This window comes from Blennius ocellaris (assembly GCF_963422515.1).
Source record: "Blennius ocellaris genome assembly, chromosome: 15".
Taxonomy (NCBI): Eukaryota; Metazoa; Chordata; class Actinopteri; order Blenniiformes; family Blenniidae; genus Blennius; species Blennius ocellaris.
The window spans coordinates 9587989-9609067 of record NC_137664.1 but is presented as its reverse complement, the minus strand read 5'-3'; the positions used below and the strand labels follow the sequence as shown (position 1 = coordinate 9609067).

At 40.5% G+C, this 21079-nt stretch overlaps 2 protein-coding genes across 2 annotated transcripts; both read right to left on the bottom strand.

Annotated features, from left to right (window-relative positions):
• Positions 1 to 4470: 4470 nt before the first annotated feature.
• smad4a (SMAD family member 4a) lies at positions 4471 to 13241 on the bottom strand. Its single transcript, XM_080509764.1, has 11 exons — positions 12924 to 13241; positions 11277 to 11575; positions 11006 to 11180; positions 10078 to 10107; positions 9777 to 9980; positions 9525 to 9632; positions 8335 to 8385; positions 8061 to 8244; positions 7806 to 7974; positions 7393 to 7531; positions 4471 to 6425 (listed from the first exon to the last, which is right to left on the bottom strand). Exons 2-11 carry the CDS (start codon positions 11514 to 11516, stop codon positions 6214 to 6216), a joined length of 1512 nt encoding a protein of 503 aa, XP_080365890.1. The 5' UTR covers positions 11517 to 11575; positions 12924 to 13241; the 3' UTR covers positions 4471 to 6213.
• Positions 13242 to 17910: 4669 nt separating this feature from the next.
• On the bottom strand, positions 17911 to 19547 carry bmp10l (bone morphogenetic protein 10, like; the record flags this gene model as incomplete). Its single annotated transcript, XM_080509626.1, has 2 exons — positions 17911 to 18953; positions 19211 to 19547. 2 exons carry the CDS (start codon positions 19545 to 19547, stop codon positions 17911 to 17913), a joined length of 1380 nt encoding a protein of 459 aa, XP_080365752.1.
• Between the last annotated feature and the right edge of the window lie 1532 nt (positions 19548 to 21079).

Genomic DNA, 21079 nt, shown 5'->3' with positions numbered 1-21079 from the left:
TGGTGCCAGCCCTTTGACGCGTGCAGCACAGTCACCAAACCTTATTGCACACACACCACTGTACTGCACAAATCTCAACGCGACAGAGAAAGTCTGCATTGCTTTTCTCTCACCTCTGATACATTTTTCATTTCTGTTTTTAGCCCATAAAATGATTGATTCAGCCTTTGTTCCCTGTCACAGATCATCTTTGTACAGCGGACCAAAAGTAGATATTTTCTGATATTCAAAAGAGATATATATATATAGATATATATATATATATATGTATAGTATATATAATGACGATACAGTGCATATATTTGTCGCTTTTTATGTGGTGGATCTGATTGTTTATATGTGAATGTTTCTTTTGGTAGCTCATTTGTAATTAGTTCATAGACTGTGAACTGGGAAAGGCCTGGGAACTAATTTCTGATTCATTAGACTTTATCTATACTTGAACTGTTATAGCCTTCTGTGTTGTGGAGATTATTGAGATTAATCCTCTGAACAGGAACTTTTTGTCACTAAAATAAACGTGTCATTTTTTTTTTTTTTCATGCTTGCCGAAATGGCTTGTGCCATTTCTCTGGAGAAATTGTTTATTTATTAATATTTATTGTGTTTCTGATCTTTTCGGTTTGATTGCTTATGCATATTGGGTACTGAGGAGAAATCACTAGTTTTACCACTGCAAAGAGCAGACCTACTGTATAGAAAAAGCAGTTTTTGTTGGGGTTTTTATGTTTGGTTAAGGTTAAAGAAGAAAAAAAGCACTGTATTTGCTGTAAACAACTCTTAAAGGTTCGATCACGACTGGAAAAACAACCTACTTCAATGCTATCAGTACACTGGATCTGGTCAGCCTGTGTAGAAATACCTGTTTGTTTGTTTTTTAAAGTGCAAATACTTTATGTAGTTTAGGCTACTGAGTCAGTGGATTATCCGGGATGTTTCTTTTTTTTCTTCTTCTTCTTCTTCTTCTCTCTCGTCTCAACTACATAATTTCCACTCTGTGGGGGATCTGAAAAGTGAATCCTAGCCTCCCTGAAGCCACGTTTCTCGCAGGTTACACCTATGCCACACTTCTTGTATTCTAGCCTTACCCTGCTCCTGCTGGCTTGAAATGTCTGGCTGAGCAGATTCAGGAACTACAGACGACAGACACTTCTCAAGTCTTTGAGGAAAAAGCCCAGTGAACTTTACAGTCAGCAGCCTCGGAGCCCCTTTTTATTACATCAAGCTGCAGCCATATTGGAAAATGAATGGAAGATTGCTGCCAGACTCTTTGTATGGAATTAGTGAATCCATGTGAGGAAAGAGGATTTCCGATTGAAACATTGCAATCTACTTAATATGTTATACCAATGCCAGATTCCCAGATTAGAGTCCATATCCACAATATATTTTCTTCTGGCATGAACACAATTTATGACTTATCTAGTGTGATTGAAATTGAACTGGCGATGAGAGCTCCATTTCTTTTGAAAAGCAGATGCACCAAAAAAAAAAAAGAAATATCAAGGCTCTTAATAAAACAGTCTGTTGCTCTCACAGGAACTCTCGTCTCTGCAAACAGTCATAAAAAGACGTTAGAAAAGCAAACATTATGTGGGCAGTGCCCCTTTAACTGCTCAGTACCAGTGCAAAAATAATAAATGATGCATTAAAAAAAAAAAAAAAAAATCCCCACAGTTCACTTGTCTGATGACTCAAACGCTGTAAAACTTCGTGGGCTCCTGTCTGTAAAACTTCAACATGCATTGTGAAGGTTTTTTGCGGGAGGGTTTCTTGCCTTCATCATTTTCACCTTTCTCTCACTGATCTATTGTTTTTTTTGTACGGAGCTCATCTTTCTTATCATATATATTTATTACAACGCTGTAGATGTTGACTTGTATTATTTTTGTGCCTGAAGTAAAAAAAAACAAAACAAACAAAAAAAAAAGGCTTAAAAGATGTTTTCTTTCCATCTTGATTGTGTGCTTTAGGATCATAAGTGCTTTCTGGCCTCGCACACCTCCCATGTGCTGCTCGAAAATGTTGTCCTAATCTCGATCTTAACCCCCGCCCCTTCTTGCTTTCTCTTTTTTTTTTTTTACCAGACGGTGCCAGACAGTGGTTTAGCTTTCTGCATGTCAGAGCCTGCCTGGTTAACACTGAACCGACGTAAATGCTGCCAACACAATTGTACTTTCTTTCTATGTGTGTTTGAAATTGAGGAGTTCTTTTTTTTTTTTTTTTATGTATCAGGTGTTTTCAAATGAGCCCATTATTTACTTTAAAAAAACAAAACCAACGGAAAAAAAACAAACAAAAAAAACCTGTAGGTTATAAGCCGTCCTTTGACTCCGTCGCAGGAGAGCTGAGAAAGGCCTCTTCGCCTGGACATGGCAGCTTCACTGACCCATAGCAGACTCCAGTGCCTTTAATTTCGCCCCGGCCAAAGCAGATGGCCTGGGTGACTGTTGGGTCTCTAGGTGGGCTTACAGATCGAGGCTACACAGCAGTGCTGAGGAAGCAGAAAGGAGAAAAAAAAAAAAAACAACCTCTTCTCAGACTGGACTATTTATTTACTGGATGTCACACTCCACACACGCACTCGCGCACACACACACACCCTCGCAACACACCTGCAGACGAGTTTTTATTGTATAGAACTGGTGAGCGAGCCAGGAGAGTAACTGTAAGTAAAATGCTCTGACTTGTTTTTGTTGTTTTTTTTTCTTCTTCTCATGATTGTGATTTAATTTTGTCAAATGATATTTTCTGAATGCTGTGAGCTGTTTGAGATTTGTATTATTTTGTTTTGTTTTGTTTCTTTCAAGTGCCATTTGACGGTCTAGTGAGTCGTGGCCATCTGTAGCACGCGCTAATGCAAGCACAAGCATTTGGCAGTGGCATTTGGGGGGAGGTTTTTATTTTTGATTCACCCTAGACAAAAATGTGTATATATATACAGTATATATATATCTATATATATATATAAAAATCAAAAACTGAAAAAAGGTATATTTATTTGTCCTAATTATTTGACTTATTCTTTTGGTGAACGTTTTATCTGATATGTTGGCTGAAGTGCTTTTGTGATTTATTTTCCCTTTTTTTTTTTTCCTCTGGATAATGTAAAGTATCTGATATAATATATACACACTAATTTCACGTGACTTTCTTTTCGTGTGCCGTTCCGTTTCTCCTTCATATGATGTATATTCTCGAATTGGCAAGCGAACCAACTTGTGTAGGGTGATTTGTATTGTGTATTTTACAGGTGGGGAGGGAAGGGGGGGTTAAAAAAGACGAGGACAATTGGGGGACTTTTATATTTACAAAGACATTATCATTTAGTTTGTCGTATTGATGATTATAGAAACTATTTGATGACACATGTAGTTTCGTTTTCTGAATATTTCAGATCTCAGCTCAGGCTAGCTTCTTAGTGTTGTTTTCTTAAAATTTGTGAACTTGTCTTTGCAGTAATAAACGTTTTCTTGTTCAATGCCGGTCGTCCTTTCTGTCACTATCACTAGTTGGGGTCAGCGGTGGCGTGGAGGCCTGAACTGGAAAGGTCAAAGTTCAAATGTCTCGTCACCCCTTTGGATCACAATATGCCCTGAAAGAAGCAACCCAGCTAAACGCCTCCTTAAAAGGTACTGGAGTTAAGGTCTATGAGTACACTGCAAAAATGTGGACATTTTTTTTTTTCTCCCACAGTTGGATGTCGAGCTTTTCTTTCAGGTTTTCGCAGCATTATTTTTTTTTCTCCAGCCAACAATTGCGGGAGAGGGTCAGTAATTGGAACGTGTAGCAACCGATGATGTAATAATGGCCTGCAAATGTAATAATTTACTTCAATACTAATAATTCAAAAATCATTTCATCAGTTAATATACTTATTCCTTCATTTAAGCTGCAATAAAATGCAATTTCCACAAGGAATTGCAGCCAGTGTTGTAATAATACATTAAGTTAGCATTTCTTATGTCTTTTATTTGTATTTGTGAAGTTTGCTTATCAAAATGGGTATATATTTCATGAGGATATATAATGTAAATACAATGCAGCACTCAATTTTGTATGTTATTACAATATTAGCAAGTCATTAAAATTGATGTAAAGGAGTGAAAAATGTGATTCACAATAATTATATGATTGGCTAATTTTAATTGACAGTGTTTTAGTCCATGACTATTGGCCACGGAAGAGAAGCACAAAACCAATAAGGTGTTTCACTTCTGAAAACACTGCAGGCGTATACGTGACGGAAAAGAAAAGGCTTTTTGTAAATTGGTATTAAAAAGGGCAGTCAAATGGAGATAGACATTAACGTACAAGTGTCGCAAATGACAGCGAAATACTCACCATTATGATGTTCACCTAAAGTCATACAGCTAGCCACAATACTGCATTCTTCCCAGGTTTACCCTCACATGATCAAGCGACTCCTTCATGTTAGCCCGTTAAATTTTATTCAACCATATTCATACATATAAACACCAACATCATTCAAACTCCATATGTATTCAGATTGTATGACATAAGTGTAAATGGTTAAGATGAGCATGAACTTGCATTTCCTGAACATTGTACAGCATTCCTCTTTTTGGATATATATTTATAATTATGACCAGAATGGTTCATCACTGTAAAGGTAGCAAAAAGAGTATAAAATACTGCAACAGCTGTAGGTAAACAGAGCTCCAAATACCAAAATACTGTTTGATCAATAATGCCGAGCTAAAACTGAACTTGTTTGAATGATTTGGGGGGGGAGAAAATAAAACCAAGCAACATAATACTGAAACGTCTGATCACCGTGATTCATTCTTTTCTTGGGGTATATTTGGCATTAATATGGCTTATGCTTCCTCTCAACAGTTCCCTCCTTGTTTGCTCAGCTGTCTACAATATATTACATGTCATCCAAGCTATACTCAAATTAAACTGGGCGGCGGTGGTCGGTCGTGTCGTCAGGCTCCACCCACAATGTCTCCAGTATCAAACGTTCAGCTTAGCGACCTGCTGCAGTAGTATGACACTAAAGACGGATGGAGAGAGCACGCGTGACCATTTTTTTTAATTAGATCTAAACCTGATCAATAGCAAGAAAGAAAGAAAAAATAACTATGCTAAAAGATAATATGGGCACAAGAAGTAACCACAAATGAGACTATGAAACAAGACAAAACAGAAATTAATAAAGTGCTAATAGACACTATGTGGGCATCTAATTCAAAAAAAAAAAAAAAGAAGACAATAACATAACACAAGCATGTTATAATCTATTTTTGGAGAATATTTTTTATCATTTCAATTACAGTCGGGGGAGAGGGGCTGAAATACTTTAGTACAAAACATCACTTCTCCGTGTCTTAACAGCCTTAAAAATGGAAGTTTGACCTGAAAAAGAAGGTGACTCGGTTAAAATGGGCTTTTTGAATTTGCATCATTTCAAAATCATTCCAAAGAAAATATCAAAAGAAAAAAGAAGAAAGGTCTGTCAGCATTGGAAGAAAATATTTAAGATTACATCTTACAAGAACATGAGAAATGTATAGCATGATTTTACATAAATGTCCTGATCTGTGAGGGGGGGGGGGTTGTAACTCCACTCAAACAAAGCTGCATCGGCTGTGGAGCGCCAACAGAGGAGGACTGGACCGGCAGTATACTCCAGCACAATAAAAAAAAAAAAAAACCTCCAGCATATGGAGAGTTTAAAAACCGAAGAAAAATTGTTTGAATAGAAACAATTTCTTTGCCAGTTAAAAGGAAGCTTCACATCTTAAATACACCGTTATCACACTGGATAAAAGACAGCCTAACAAGTTCTGCTTTAACTTGACAATTCATTGCTGCCTCTTCGATTCAGACTTTTCACTGGTCTCCCTTTTGTAACGTGCGTCCCTCCTGGCAGGATTTTTTTTGTTTTTTCCCCCCCAGCAGGCTGCGACTCCCCCCAGTGTGACTCACATCTTCCTCTGGCTGGTAGGAAGTTGCTGACCTTGCAGACCCGGAGTCGCCGTCAGTGTGCTGGTGACTGCTCGGCGCTCCGGATCGGAAGGAAAGCTTGGAGTATACTGCTGGCCTCTCTGTCCTACTTCTACAACTTCACTCAGCGTGGTGGTGGTGGTGGTTGCAGTCCTCCTTTGGCACTCCAGGCCTATAGGTGGAGTACTCCGTTACAAGTACAGTCTGATTCTTTGCTCTGCACAGCTCACGCCTCGCCGCTCAGTCGAGGGGCTGGGGGTCGGCGATGGGCATGGTGTGCAGGACCTCATCCAGTAGCTGCAGAGCTCGGTGCAGATGGATCTCGATCCAGCAGGGCGTCTCTTTGATGCTCTGCCGAGGGTAGTCCGGCCCCCAGCCCTTCACGAAGCTCATCCGCAGGATGCACAGCCTGCGCAGGTCGTCGACCCCGATGCCTGCGGCGGCAGATAAACCTGCAGGGGAATCACAGCCCGTCAACCTGTGATCACTGCTGCACGACAGGCAGAGAAGCTACTCGACATGGACAATCGAAATAGACTCGTGAGACAAAATTCATTCCAGCACTTAATACTATACGTAAAGCTACATTTCTAGTGTGTTCCATTTTTCTAGTATGTAGCTTTACATGCCGGATGTTTCTGAGTCCAATACAGCAGGTCAAGTGTCACAGTACTGATCCTGTCACCACGGACAAGATTTGGCATAAATAACACAATACCCTTTCTGAAATTTAAAAATCTCAGAAACTACCATAAGTAGTGGCCAGCCAGGAAGATGGTGACACCTGACCTTAGAATCAATCCCTCTAGTCTTTGATGATTAATCTGCAGGTACGTTTATTTATCAAATACTCCTCACAGCAGCACAGAAACCTACATTTCCGAGCAACAAGATAGAATCCTCCTTCATTGTCCATGTTCAGAGAACTGAACTTGTGTAGCGGACACATCCAGACTCGGTATGTTCCCTTTTAGTGCGTGCAGTTTAATTTAAGCCTTGGCTTTCACTTAAAAATATGTTTTGGTCCATTTTCATTTTGGATTTCCTGCAGGATCAAAAAAAGGATTTATCCGTCTATCATGTTTGATCAATGCTTGTTTTTGTGTTGTTCAGCCTTCGCAGGGAGAATTTATTTAGACCCTGAAAGACAAATTCCTCTGGGAGACTCTGTGTTTATCTTAAATGTGAAGGAGAACATTTTAACTGAAAAACAAAGGGATATTAATGAATATTTTTGACTGAATAAATGCATCCTTTGTCCCTATTTCTGTTTGGCTCTTGGTCACATCGTTGTGTTCAGTAAGAAAGTCTCCAATAACGGTCGGGGCTCAAACCCCACAGAGGACGATGATGAAAAGCAATCATAATAATAGCCTTGAACACTTATTTGAGACTAAGTGCAAGCGTAAGAGCACTCACTGATGGCAGGGGCGATGCCTCCCACAGAGCCGGGCCCGGGAATGTTCCCGGCCACGGCGGCTGCCTGCGCTGCAGCTGCTGCCTGAGCCGTCGCCGCCTGCTGCTGCATCTGCCGGTGGCACTGACGCAAGTCGAACACCTGGCGGGGGACAAGACGAATGCTGTTATCAGTCTGCGAGAAGTGGAAGACATAGCACTGCCCTGACCCCGTTCATACTCAGTGCAGAGGTGGAGTATGCGCATATGTTCTTTTCAACACAGCAAAAAAAAAAAAAACACAGAAGTGGTTATATGGCCACGCAATGTTCACAACATGTACATTAAAGCAGCAACAACAACAACTGACTTCATAGATTCTGTAACAGCTTCTTGGAAAACTTGTGCTTTTCACGTTATGAGCACTGAAGTCTCACCTTGATGTAAGCACTGGGGTAAATCTTGTGAACGGCGTCGCCTGGGGCGCGTCCAGCCTCCCGATCCAGATAATAGCTCTGGACAAACACTGCGTGGTCGCTCAGACAGCGCACCCAAACGTCTCCCTCGCCTTTGCACTCCAGCTGCACACCTTTTCCAATGTGCAGCCTGCGGACACAGACAACAGGGATGTGTGACCATAATAAAATGTAGACTGCTTTAACCAAACATCTCCAAGCATGCGATGGGAGTACCTTGCTCGCTCAATGTTCTCCGTCCTGTGAACGTTGCTCAGTTGACCTAAGCAGAAGCGATCGCCTCCTGATGGGTCCACGTAGCCGTCCACGGTCACTATCGGACACGTGGACGGCACTTTGAACGTCTCCCCGACCTGAACGTCCATCTCAAAGTATGCGATGGAGCACCAGTACTCTGGAGCTGCAACAACAAAGAAGCAACCATGAGGTCAGGGGGACTGTGGCGGCAGGAGGAACCTGGGTTTTCTTCTAACTGCCAATCGATACTCACCGGGGTGGTTTGATATCGGAGGCTGGAACGCAATTTCATTGGTAACAGGCCCTGTGAGAACATGTCAATATTAATTTTGCACAGCCACATGAGCCCCTGTCATGTAGCGTGTGGCCGAAACATCACGACTGCAATCAAAGTGGAATGCTACTTCCCATCCGCTCACCTCAGACGGGCCGACGCATCATGACGCGTGAATGAGAGCGTGATCTATGAAGCTTCAGCTGGTTCAGTATAAACATAAAGATTGTGCAGCAGTTGGCTAAAATAACAGTTGTCCTAAATTATGAGTTACTTGAACATTTGTTACCACAAAAAAAGTGATTATGATTAATGTTCTCCTCAACCACAGTATCTAGATTACATTTTTTTTTTTTTTTTTTCCATTTCAACATATTTTTGCAGGCATGCCCCCGGGAGGTGACTCAAACATATACATTTGTTTTAACGGCAATTGATCAATAGGTTTTCTGTGATAAATCACTTTGTTTTACACAAATTGCAATAATGAATCTAAAAGTAGTGTATTGTGCATTTTATATTGAAGACACTGCAACAATTGCCACAAATAAGATGCTTCAAACAGCAGTTTTCACTGAAATCCCAACTTAAAGGCCTAAAAGAATTGGTTTTCAGTGGCAAGTGTTCACAATATCATCCAGTCTGCAGTGTGTTGTATTTCCACTTTTCTAGGTTTTGCCTATAAGGAGAGGCGGCTGCAGCAGCTACAGCAAGTTCTGTTCAAGTGATGCCAAAAACTCAAACGACACTGATGATGAGAAACTTCAACATCACTTTGCTCTCACCACAACTCGCATTAGGCTGCGGTTCAGATCAGCTGCGGAGCGTCTCGGGCCCGACCCAAAAGCTTTCCTCGACCGAGAACCGACATGACGCCGAATCAAAAAAAGTACCACTAAAAACCCCAGTGTCCCATTTTCCCACTTCCTGTCTGTCTTCAAAGCCAAAAAGCAATAAAAAAAAAAAAAAAGAGGAAGAAGGTGCGATTAAGTAAATGTCGACATAAATCAATGAATGCATTAGCACGATAAGTAAACTTGTCTTCCTACAACGGCGGCCTTTTTTTGGGGCCTGAACTAATTAACATTGTAAATGTTAATTAAAGCACATAATAACTCCATCATTGTGAAAGAGGAAACGGTCAGAGAATTAAATAGACGTTCACTCACAGTAATGCCCCGTGTGGGGCATGGGGGGGTGATGCTGTAGATGCCCGTTCTGGTGCTGAGGCACTGTAGGAGTGAAGCTGCTGTTTCTGCTCCAGTTGGGAGTAGCATCTGGAAGGAGGACAAGTTTGTTGGAAAATAGTTGTAGGTATCAGTTCGAAAAGGAAATTTTTTTTTTTAAGAAAATCTAATTTAACAATAGTAAAAATGGCTTTGCTGCACATTTTTACAATGTGGATGTAAACAGTGTCTCACTCGAGGGTCCAGCACTGATAGCAGAGAAAGCTGAGGTGGAGGCAGAGCTGCTGCCCTCTGAAGGGGGCAGGAGCGCTGGGCTGCTGAACGTCTCCTGAGGACCCGGCCGGGACGGCGGGTGCTGGATGGTCTGCAGGTGGTTTTCTGAGCTGGAGTGAGATTGCTGGTTGTCGTAGTCGTACTCGTCCTTTACCAAGAGGGGACCTGGTGAAAAAGAAAAAAAACACACACACACACGTGATTAAGATGAAGCCACAAAACCTTTGGAAAAGAAATAGCAGAAGCTCAGCAATCCTCCTACCTGAACTTGACAGGGTCAGTCCTGATAAGTCTGCAACCACAACAACAAGAGAAGATATTGATCAACTTCAAATCATCAGTTCGTGAAGTTTAATCATCAGCAACATAGTAAGTGCATAAGCGATACTCTCGGGATCCACACACTGCTCATAATACCTAAACCAGGGGTGTCAAACATAATCTGGGCTCAATCTGACCTTGCAAGATGTGAAACTTACCAATACGACAATTAGAATTTCTCCCATAAAAAGAATTACGAGTTTTATTCTATTGAATGTGAGGCAAAACTGAGATCATTAGATCCGTGGTGCAGTCATGCCTTACTGATGGAGTAGCATTAGTATCAAAGCCATACAATGAAGGTGCATTGCTAAAAGTATGCATGCTACAAATGGAGGCCTTGTTTTTTGGACATTTCACCAGCTCTAGTATGGGGAGGCTCCCTTAAAAAAGGTATAATGCTGAAAGTGCTTTTTTTTTTCTCACTGTGCAACTTGTTCTGGTTTCATAGAATGACATTCAATCAATTAAATGTAATTTATTGAGTTAAGACACTTCTGACCTAGCGATTTTATGTAACTTTGGAAATTCAAACACGGCCATAAAGCATTATTATAATGGCGATGAGAACTTCGCAATCACAAACAATATCCATCCTGTGTCACACACTTGTAAAGTGCATTCAGAAACACAGTAAAATTATACAACAGTCAGATATTAAAATATGAAATTAGCCTGATCATAAAAAAGAGGCAGAAGCTCACATTAGATGCATTTTTTTAACTATTTCTCAGCCCCAAAAACAAAATCGAAGCGACTATAATATATTAAAGAAAAATCTACTCCAAAATGTTCAAAGTTTCTGTGATATTCTATTGCTAACAACTACCTAAAACCTCAAACTACGATAATCTGCGACTACTCCTTACCGATTCCAGGGGAGACAACCCTCTCGTAGTGGTACGGGTTGACACAAACATTGTCACATTTCAGGTCGAAGGCATACTGGCAATATTTCACATGTTTCAGCTCGTTCTTGTGAAGATCAGGCCATCGCCACAGTCTGGCATAGACCACATGAGGGAAACCTTTTCGTCCTGCAACCTGCAACAGATAGGACAACCCAATGAGCAATGGCCACACACGCACACACAATGCACGCACGCACACACTTCCTCTGAGATGTATTAGTCGATCTACCTGTAAGCGTCCATCCAGAGTCCGCTGTATGGTTACACACTTGCTGGGATGAGCGCCGTTGGTGGTGATGGCTGTGATGAGAGAATCCAGCTCATCTTTTTTCTCCTTCAGCTTCTTGACAAGACTCTCGATGGCTCTCTTGGCGAAGCTTTCACTCTCTCCTCCCTGCCGGTGGCACATGAGGCTGTGCACAATACTCAGGCAGGCATCGTTGCTCGTGGGAGTGTTTGTGATTGACATCTTGCTCCTTAGGCTTCAACCTTGGGGAGGCTTTTTAGTTGAATCCTCAATGCTTTCGCCTGTAGAAGTGACAGGGTGAAATTGATGATTAAGTCTGGCAACCTAAAACAGCAGGGCAACAGCCACATCACAGAGTTCATGAGTGCGCCGCCCAAGATTTCACACTGCATTACATAAAGTATCACTCAGTAGAACACAATCTGTCTGTCACCATGACATTTTAAAGTGTTGGAGGAGAACTGATGGTCACAACATAACACTATTAGTCTAGAGTGCCGGGGGAACGAACTCAATGATTCCAGTGAGCACCTCTCCTCAGCACTGCTCTTCAATGATCTTTGATCTGTAGCTGCTTGACACCGCATATTGTGCCATGTTGTTTGTTACATGGACAATGACAATCTGTTGGTCCATCTGAGGGCCACAAAGTGGTGTCATAGTCAGCTCTCTCTGTCGAACTCTCACCTCATAGCAAGAATGCCTTTTTGTCCAGAATCAGCATGTTTCCCCAAACGGGAGACTCTTTCCGGGTTACATCCTACCTTCACCCACACAGACAGATGTTCTCTGTTATATCTCCTAATATCATCACTTAATGCAACAACAGCAAACATCCACTGAAAGAAAGTTCTCCTTGGAATATGATTAGATTTTTTATTAAGATTGTGATTGTACAATCTGTTGTGTTGGATTCCCTAAGAAGTTCATTCTCGGTGAAGCTATATGAATTATGAGATAACACAACAACATAAATAAAGTGTGTGCATTATTCTGGCTTTTATAAGATCTGTGGTGGCGCTTACCATCATAATATAAATACAAAGCTCCCTTTTTGTGGCAAGGTCTTTAGCGCATGTGCATTTCGCTTCGATACGTCAATATGTGTAAATAACTAACGTAACACATGTGTTAAGTCCAGTTCAGGACAAGCACCACATTCACGCATGCATGCTTTTCATCAACAAATACACTACTTCTCTGAGATGAAATACAAATTAAACGACTAATTTGAAGCCAATATTCTACGTTAAGTATGCATATTAACAATCATATAGGTTTTGTTGTTTCTTTTTTACCTAACGCGCATTCTTTGCCGCAGGGGCTGCTAATGTTAGCTTTAATGGGTAATTTGCCATAGCTAATAGGCGTTTTATCAAACATTGCGTTGATAGCGAATGACCCAGCCCGACTAAAAATGCAATACCCGTGTACTACTTGAAGCTGTGCTTTTATATTTATTCATTAACAACGAGTTGACGTTGGACCTTAGTAGAAAATAAGACTTGAGAGCGTCGCCAGCTAACGTGCAGTGGCTCTGTTAGCCACTGGTTAGCACCGGGCGCTAACGCAGAAAGCGTTCCGTTTATCTGAAATCTGAACCAAACAAGAGCAGATTTGTGAACTTACAGTGATTTTTTTCCTTCCGCAGTAGCGTAACTCCCACTGGCAGAGGGTGTTCCGTGGGTGGCGTTCTCTGCCCAAACCCCGATAGGTTTTATTTTTTTGATCCTCCTAACGTTAACTCGCTTTAGCGTTTGTTATTCAGGCTAGCGTGCGAGCACATTCGCTAACAGACGGTCATCAACAGCACGCGAGCTCACCGGCGAACCTTCTGCCACGGCCTTGCCGGCTGTTACAGCATGGTATCACTGAGAGTCGCCTTCGTTTTTCGGTTGCGGTTTATTACCGTGAGAAAATAACGCGAGCTAACAATAGCACGTTTACTGGCTAGCTGGACACGAAAATAAACAAAAAAAAAATCCACCTCCACCCACCACAGTGCCACTGCGCATGCGCGCGGAAAAAATGTGGCAGGCGTGGCGCTGCACTGCAGTTTGTTTACTGTAATTAGATGAAAACTACAAACAGGTCGACTGTTTGAACGCCTAATACACAAATCCCCCGTCGAAAGGTTATTTCAGAGCACGGACTGCTATCGTTAACCCTCAGAGGTCTTTATTGGTCTCACTAAGTTCTGGTTACACGTTCAGATCATAACATAATCCAGCACCAGCTTTTCCATTATTACAAAAAACTAATGATTCATTGTTTCGTCTCTCCTCAATAGTAACCATTTAACATCCTCTAATTTTCTTATTTCTGAGGTCAGTAAATCTGAGTAGCCATCTCTAAACGAAACCCCCTAAAATAGATGTGGATATTTAACAGATGATATAATTCAGGCACACTTTCAAACAGACACTCTTTAAATGTGACTAGGAGTATTTTAACTCCACTTGCAGCTGCATTTATTGTTGATACCTGGTGTTTAGTGCTGGGTTTTCATGTTGCATTATTACTTCTACTCTTGCTGCAGCAGTGCAATTGCATGTGAACAAACCAGGAACAATTACTTTTATTCACGCAATCCATGAACGGGACCCTCTTGCAGGCCACAGGCCACATGTTTTCCCCCTGCTCTATAGGGCTCGTGACCATGTTTGGTAACGTCCACATTTCTTGAAACCAACATCACATGCATAAAGCTGTAACATTGTAGTGTTTGGCCACAGTTACATCAATTAATCTGCATTGAAATGGCCTGGGGTTTTCAACTTCCAAGTGACGCTGCACATGTAAGCAGGGATGCAGAACTCTTCATAACACCAGTTTTTGAAGTTTTTGGATCGACGAATTTAGAACAATATGAAGGAACACAAGTAAAACTGCTGAGACAGACTTCCACATTGAAAAGTAAGCTATTGTTTACCCAGTGCCTGCAAATGCATTTTACAGAAACAGTGCAAGCTGATGCTAAAACTAACAGCTGTTTTATTTCCTTCTGTGAATTTGCAGACTGCTTAGCGCTCTGACGAGATTATGTAATGCTGCATGTTTGTATATTGTTAAATTTAAATTAAATCTTTACTAAAATAGAAAATCGAATTATCATGGAAGAAAATGCTTTCCTTTAAATCGTAAAATAGTTCCTATTGATGCCTGTTTGTTATTATTATTGTTGCAGTACTGCTGTGATCAGATTGATTGATCAAAGCTGAAGTTTCAAGCATTTGGTAAAAGATGCTTTATAACCAGGATGTTATCAATTCTTCACAGAAATGGATTCAGTGGGTATGAGGTGGTGAGTATGAGAAGAAGATGCAACAAGAAAACATCTGCAGACAGGTGTTATAAAGGTAAGTGGACGTTTAATGAGATCTGTGAATGCATCACAGCTCCTGGTTCCAGTGGAAAGGTAATGTTGATTAGTGTTCCACATATTTCATTATGCTGTCAGTTCAAGGTTGAGGGACACTTCCTCCATTAAATCGGAGTTTGGTGTTAGAGTAAAAGTAATATTTTAATTTCTGAAAAAGAGGACACTTAAATGATGTACAAAGATTACTTTTCAAAGATGACTGGTCATTTATATATATATTATATATTCAAACTGTGTCTCCCTTGTAAGGATAGCAAATTTTGTTGTATAACAAAATCATATCTTTCTACCTAAAGACAGACTTCTCAGCGGTGAGAATGAAATTATGATACAAACAATACGTCTCTATTAGAAAAACAAAAGAAAAAAAAAAGAAAAGAAAAATAGCCTTTTTTTCACAAATAACTAAGCGAGAGTAGTACAGTCACTCACAAGTAGGATATAGGGGACAATTTCCCAACCATAATAGTCTGTGCAAAGCATTTTAAACACAATGAAGATGGGACATTTTCATTAATTTAAAAACCTCACTCCAAAACCCCGAACATGAAATGAAAGATGGATTTGTTTGGGAAAACCAGAACTATTTTTCATTCTAGTAATATATTCTAGTAACTATTAGAAAGCAGTGTCTTGAGAGATGTTCAGCTTGTGAACAGGGCAGCAAGAGACTGCAGCTCTGCATAACACCAAACACTGATGCATGTTTAAAAAATCATAGGAACAAGCTGAGTCAGTTAGTCGAAATAGCTGGAAAGTGTGAAATTTGATCACTGGTTGCTTATTCTGAATACAAATAGACCTTCCTCTGAAAACATGCTGATTATTACTGTTTGTCAGACACTTATACAAATGTATAAATTTGCTACTTTTCCAACATATTTGCTTGTCACAGATGAGTTGAGACACAGCATGCATGCCACGACGGACTTTTATGTTTTTTTAAAGGTTGACCATCCTTGACCAGATTTGTTTTACCTACATTAGCCTTGTGACCTGATGATTGTCACAATAATATGAACTCTCTCCCTGGTGGTTTTGTCATAGTCTGACATTGTAGTAATTGATCCAGACCACTGTGTGCATCTGTCTTACAGTATCCTCTTTAAAAAAAAAAATTAAAAAATCCCCAAATTGAGATTTCCATTCTATAAAATAAAGCTGGGACACTGAAATCTTCAATTAAATCTCCTTTTGATGAATAGTGTCTAATGAAGTTGCCATGAAAGAAACCTCCTCACATGTATTATTGAAAAAGCAGTGAATCTCCATGTCAGACAAAATGAAAGTTCGTAAAATTACTTTTATCACTTTGTTTCTTCATGGGAAGAAATAAAATTCTGACATAATAAAATTGACACATTTTGAAAACATGATACATTCAATAGTAAATGTTCAGAAGCTAAAATCATTGTGAACAAAAGAGTGAGATTTTCTGAAATGGAAATTGGAGACAAGAAATATTTTCCACTTTGACACTTTATTCGAATTTTAAATACTATCTACAGTGGTATATTAAGCTGTTCACAGCCTGCCAGTATCTCTGCCCCGGAATCTGTGCGTCTGTGTAAATCTTTGCACCGAGTGAGTTGTCTATTAAGTCCAAAAATTCCACGGTGTTATTCCATTATTGTTATCTACTTCCGACTGTTAGCAGCAGAAGCCAGGTGACGATGTGACGTGTTTTTTTTTCCATTTGCACCATTGTCCTGGCCTCGATAAGGGTGTAAGCATGCCAGTGTCAGGCAACCGAAGTGGGAGTGTTGGGAGGGCACCAGGCAACCTGATGGCAGAATTGTCAATAGAACATGTTGGCGCTGGAGACCAGGAATCTGACACCACCTCACAAAGGCTACCACTTGGAGTGGCGTCTCATCCTGAGTGATGGTCTACAAGACTCCAGGCTCTGACACCTCTTTATCACTATAACATGGAAGCAGACAGAGAGAGGCCCGTCAGGCATGTGACGCTCGAGGGATGGGGATTAGGGTTGTTAGATGGGGAGTGCTGTTATTACCTGACAGTGAAACATGGTGTCTAAGCAATGCAATATTCCTCTGTGCATATATTGAACTTCAGATATATATATATATATTTTTTTTTTTTTTTAAAACCTTAGTAACATTCATGTTGGTGTCAAAACCAAAAGTGGGATATGAATGGCTGGCATAAAGAAAGATTTCACAGCAATTGACTGCAGTGTTACGTAAGATATATTAAATTTTTCACATATGAAGCCCGGAAGAGCTCCAAAACACCGTGAAAATCCTCTCCTGGTCAAAAGCCATCGAATATGTTTTTTTTTCTGCAATGTTGGCAAGCAAACAGGAGGCAAAATGTCACAGTCTTTAAATCATCTCAGTGGCTCCAAGATGCCACAGGGCACAGAAACAAATTATACCGTTTACAAATCTGGAGCATGTGCGTTCTCTTATGAAGCATTTGGACAAGACTGTCATTCAACAACAAATGAGGCATTTTAGGTTTTACAAAGCAAACAATGAACTAAAAATGCTATCAGTAGTGCATATCATTTTACCATATCATTCACAACCAACATGGGAGTAAATGACAATTTTGTCACATTCCACACATGTAACACTTGAACTGAACTCACGTAATAGATATCGCATAGCTACTTGGATGTTGTAACTCATATCTGAACTGCAATATAATGATGTGGATGTTACTTTTCCTGAAAAAAAGTGACTTAAATTGAATCTGTTCTATTGTGTTGTGATCTTTAACTGTAACAAAAGTAATATGGTCTGTTACTAATAACATGTATCATATACACTAACATACAAAAATGACAAATAGATAAGATCAATCATGACACATCTTTCAAAAACATTTCCAGCATTACTTTGAAAGGTTTATATTCTACATTAATAAAATAATTATACATTTGTCTTTATACAGTTGCACATTTACATCAAGTGTCCATCTCTAATTTACAACTATGTCCAGACTTGTGCTTTCACACACAACTGTATTAGATCTCAGATAGATAGATAGATAGATAGATAGATAGATAGATAGATAGATAGATAGATAGATAGATAGATAGATAGACAGACAGACAGACAGACAGACAGACAGACAGACAGACAGACAGACAGATAGATAGATAGATAGATAGATAGATAGATAGATAGATAGATAGATAGATAGATAGATAGATAGATAGATAGATAGATAGATCTATTTATGTGCACTCTCCGTCTCTCTGTACTATCTACAGCCACACTCTGCCACCACCATTCCCTCGTACTTGTGATTGAAGGTGATCACCCCATTATCGTGATACAGGAGCGAAATCGGCTCCAACTTAGTGGGCACACAGCAGGCACGCGATGCCCTCTCAGGACTCTTGATGCTCAGCAGTGTCTGCACTATGGCATGCTTAGTGGGCGAGACTTCAGAGGTCATAGGTGGGCTGCACACGCCGTTGCATTCGTAGGCTTCGTAGCCCAGAGGCTGGATGATCCACTTATCCCAGCCGATGTCTTTAAAATCCACAAAGAGAGGCGTCCTCTTGCATGACTCGCTCTTAACATTGCGACGGATTCGAGGAGGTGTGTCGTAGATAAGGTTGGACTGTAGTTGCATGAGGGACTGTTTGTGTAGCTCGTTCTGGTTTACATGGCCGACGTCGTGATTAACATGCCCCCACAAAGACTCTTGGCTCCGGCCCATGGATTCAGGAAGGTCATTCTCATGCTTGATCATCTGGTTCAGCTCTTGTTTGTCCTGTTTGTGATCTCTGCTCTGATCGTCTAAGAATACGATCATCACTGCATTGTGTATTCCGTCCAAGCTCCTGTCAATATCAATCTCAACCAAACCCTCACCCTCCTCTGTGGCCTCTTCCTCCTCTGACCCCAGACCAGCAATGTGGACCTCCAATCTGTGTGTCGCACACCCTGACTTCCGCCAGAGCGCAACCACATGAGTCAGGTCAAATGACACCCAGCTATTATCTGTGGCATGGATATGCTTTGTCACCAGTTCCTCCAAATCCTTCATCTCCACCACCTCCTCTTTATCCCTCCTTCTCCCTTCTTTCCCCACCTCTTTTGTCCAAACAACACCCTCATGTACTTTGTAGACTGTCACCTTGCAGTCAAAGCCAGCGAAAGGTCTTTGGGCTTTTCTGACCAGGGTGAATAGACGAAGCTCGGCTATTGTTACATGCTCATGGTGGGGCATGGAGATATTAAACAGCAGGGGATGTATCCTTGCACCTCCTGCTCTTATACTGTAGCGGGACAAATCTGAAATTAAAGATCAAAAAGCTTGTCTCAGTACACATTTTGTAGTTGTATTAATCAATATTTAAAAAGTTAAATGATTCAGCAGTGAAATTGAAAAATGAATACACTTTATGCCGTAGGTTAATACATTGCTAATATTTAGCAAATGAAAACAATCCTAACATGTCAATTAAAGTATGGAACTGTGACACGAGAGTCTCATGCAAGATGTTAAGGGGTCCAACTTTTCTAGGTGTTTAACAAAAAGAATATTGTACCTTCATTCTTGTAACTGCGCACGATGTTGGCTGACGGCACTGCCGTGCGGTCGCTGGCAAATCGGTTGTACAACTCCAGCATGTACTCTGGTGGCTCGTGCAGGGGCCTGGTCTGGGGCCTCAGCTTCGTGAGGTTCAGTGTGGACAGAAAGTGGCTCAGAAAATCTTGTGCATCGAGCAGCGGATTGCCACCCGCATCCCTCTCGACTGAAGCCCTGTGGCGGTGGTGGTTCTCTGGAGGCTTGATGGGACTGCTCGAGCTCAAACCAGCCAACGCCAGAAGTAGGACGTTAAGAGAATGGACAAACCCAAAGTTGGAGAAAACTGCAGCAATCATGGCTGGGTGGGGGAAAGATATAAATCCAGTGACTGAGCGTCAGAGTAGAGATGTGGATCCTTGGAGAAGATACCTGGAGACAGTTTGACCTTTCGCGGGAGGACTCTCCTTCGTTAAACGACAACGGGTTTCTGTTGGGGGGCAAAGAGAAAACTGCCTTGCCCTTGTTGATCTTGTGCTTTGGTTCTGAGGGCAGGGCTGTGCTGTCCAATGTGCTGTGCTGACATGTTTGGAGATGTCAGTAAGGCCCTGCTCTGCCCTCCTCTCTCTCTCCGCAGGAGGAACTTACCCATAAATTCCTCTGATATTGTTTCATGCAGATATAATCATATCATTCTGTCTATCAACACCAACAAACCCTGCATTCATTTAGTATGGCAACATCATTTATGACCAGCTATTCCATGCACAAAACTCAAATCAAAAGATGGCAGTCTGATAAATAATTAATCAGAAAATAATGTTAAACCAATACAAAATATCACCCCTCTGCTAATGGGAGGGATTTCAAACAGTCGTGAAATGATGTGCATAATATATCTATATTTTTTGGGGTCTAATGAGTAAAATCAATTACCAGTTAAGAGTTTCATTAATCATATTTTGGGTTGTCCACAAGAGGCCACTGCATACTCATTCTCTGTACATATTCCTGTTCATATTAGTCAAGATTTGAGCTTTTCATCAACATTATTGATCTTATCTCATGAATAAATGGTTTGTGTTTGTAGCTGCTGTTTGGCTTTCACCTTCATGGATTTTGGAAATCAGCTCAGGCCACAAATACATACAAATCAGATATAAATACAAGCACAGCATTTCAAAGCTAACCATGATGCAGCAGAATTAATAAGAGGAAATCTTCAAGTCACCCCCCACAATGGTCATTTAATCACACTCAACTGACTTTAAATGATAACCCTCATACATATATAAGAGCATATTTTAGCTGTTTAGTGGGTGCAATTCAATCTAGAATTCACTTCATATAAGAGTACATAGAATTCCACCAATATAAAACAAGTAAATACAACAAATCTGAGAAATTATGCACATCATTTATTTTCATTTTCGTTCAACAGCGCAATGCAAAAAACACCACTGCAAAGCAGAGTTGTATTGAGTGTAGGCTCACTTACTGGTATTAGCTAATACACATAAATAACTTTTACTTAATAACATGGGTATTACAATAAACATTACAATATAAATGCCTTCATTTAGAATATTAACAGTCCTTTGTTACACATTTACAGTCCCATTTTGCCTATCTTGAAACAAATGGAATAGAGACTTATATAGAGATTTGCTAGTGATCCCACAGTCTATTCTAATCTAGCAAGAATCAAGTGAAACTGCAATTTAATTGCATGATCCATAATAAGTCTAATCCTAAATGTCTCAACCACATAACAAAAAAAAATAATCAGAAATTCTTTTTGTATAGTCTGTCTTTAGCCCGCAAATTCTCACGGAGGTGGTCCACAACGAGTCCATGTGTCATTTCAGGCCTCAGTAACGTGACGAACGAG